At 63.2% G+C, this 1,232-nt stretch overlaps 1 protein-coding gene across 1 annotated transcript in view; it reads left to right on the top strand.

The window, feature by feature from the left end:
* LOC106898493 (counting factor associated protein D-like) overlaps positions 1–1,232 on the top strand; it is a 7,876-nt gene that overhangs the window by 4,095 nt on the left and 2,549 nt on the right. The window contains exons 9-11 of the mRNA XM_014959770.1: positions 227–420; positions 575–666; positions 751–912. Coding sequence (XP_014815256.1) covers positions 227–420; positions 575–666; positions 751–912 — 448 coding nt within the window. The remainder of the gene's footprint in view (positions 1–226; positions 421–574; positions 667–750; positions 913–1,232) is intronic.

Here is a 1,232-nt window from a genome sequence, read left to right as displayed (position 1 = left end):
GTGTTCAAAAGAGGGGTTGATGTGGTGCTGGGAGGTATGGTTTAGTGATGATGCTCCTTGTTTGTTGTGTGGGTGTCTATTTTTGTCAGTTAGGTTGACAGTTGGACAAGATGATCTTTAAGGTCTCTTCCAACCCAGAAGATTCTGTGATTCAGGGATGGAGGGGAGCTTAAAGATGGGGGGGATGACGTGGTCCCCCACTCCCCTCATCCCTGCTCTGCCCCAGGTTCGTGCACTCGAAGAACCGCGCCGCTCTCTCCTACACGTTGGCCCTCAACCACTTGGCCGACCGCACGCCCCAGGAGCTGGCCGCCCTGCGGGGCCGTCGCCGCAGCGGGGCTCCCAACAACGGGCAGCCCTTCCCCACCCAGCTCTACACCGGCCTCATCCTGCCCGAGAGCCTGGACTGGCGGCTCTACGGTGAGGAGGGACCTGGGCCCACCAGCGTGGAAGCCCAAGCACCAAGCCCTGGCTGTGGTGCCTCTGGGAGCACAGCGAGTCCTCAACTCCTGCCTCAGTTTCCCTTCCACCGGTGCCACCCCAGCCTCTCACCCCCCCATCCCGCTGTCCCCAGGTGCTGTGACCCCCGTGAAGGACCAAGCCGTCTGTGGGTCCTGCTGGAGCTTTGCTACCACGGGTGCCATGGAGGGTGCCCTCTTCCTCAAGGTGGGAGCGGGGCTGTGCCCCATAGGGGTGGCTGGGGCATCTGAATGATGCCTGTTCCCACCCTACAGTGTGTGTCCCCCCCAGACCGGCGTGCTGACCCCCCTGTCCCAACAAGTCCTCATCGACTGCTCCTGGGGCTTCGGGAACCAGGCGTGTGACGGGGGCGAGGAGTGGCGAGCCTACGAGTGGATCATGAAGCACGGTGGCATCGCCAGCACCGAGTCCTACGGGCCCTACTTAGGGCAGGTAAGGGTGGCAGCACCCCTTGGGGGGGGGTACAGAGCCACCCCCTCCCCAATCCTCCCCCCCCAGGCTCTCCCAAATGAGCCATCACCCCTTGGGCAACGGATGGAGGCTCTACTTTGGTTTATTGATGGTCCATCCGAGTTGTCCCCTCCCTTTTTCCCCCTCACCGGGGTGGGTTGGACCCCTCTCCACCTGCCCTGGGACTCTGGTGCCACCTCGGCCTCTCTCCCCTCCAGAATGGCTACTGCCACTGCAACCAGTCGGAGTTTGTGGCCCAACTGGCCGGCTATGCCAGCGTGGAGGCGGGCAGTGCCACGGCG

This window comes from Calidris pugnax, unplaced genomic scaffold (genome assembly GCF_001431845.1).
Source record: "Calidris pugnax isolate Ruff unplaced genomic scaffold, ASM143184v1 scaffold402, whole genome shotgun sequence".
In the NCBI taxonomy this organism is placed as follows: domain Eukaryota; kingdom Metazoa; phylum Chordata; class Aves; order Charadriiformes; family Scolopacidae; genus Calidris; species Calidris pugnax.
This window is presented reverse-complemented; position numbering and strand designations above follow the sequence as displayed.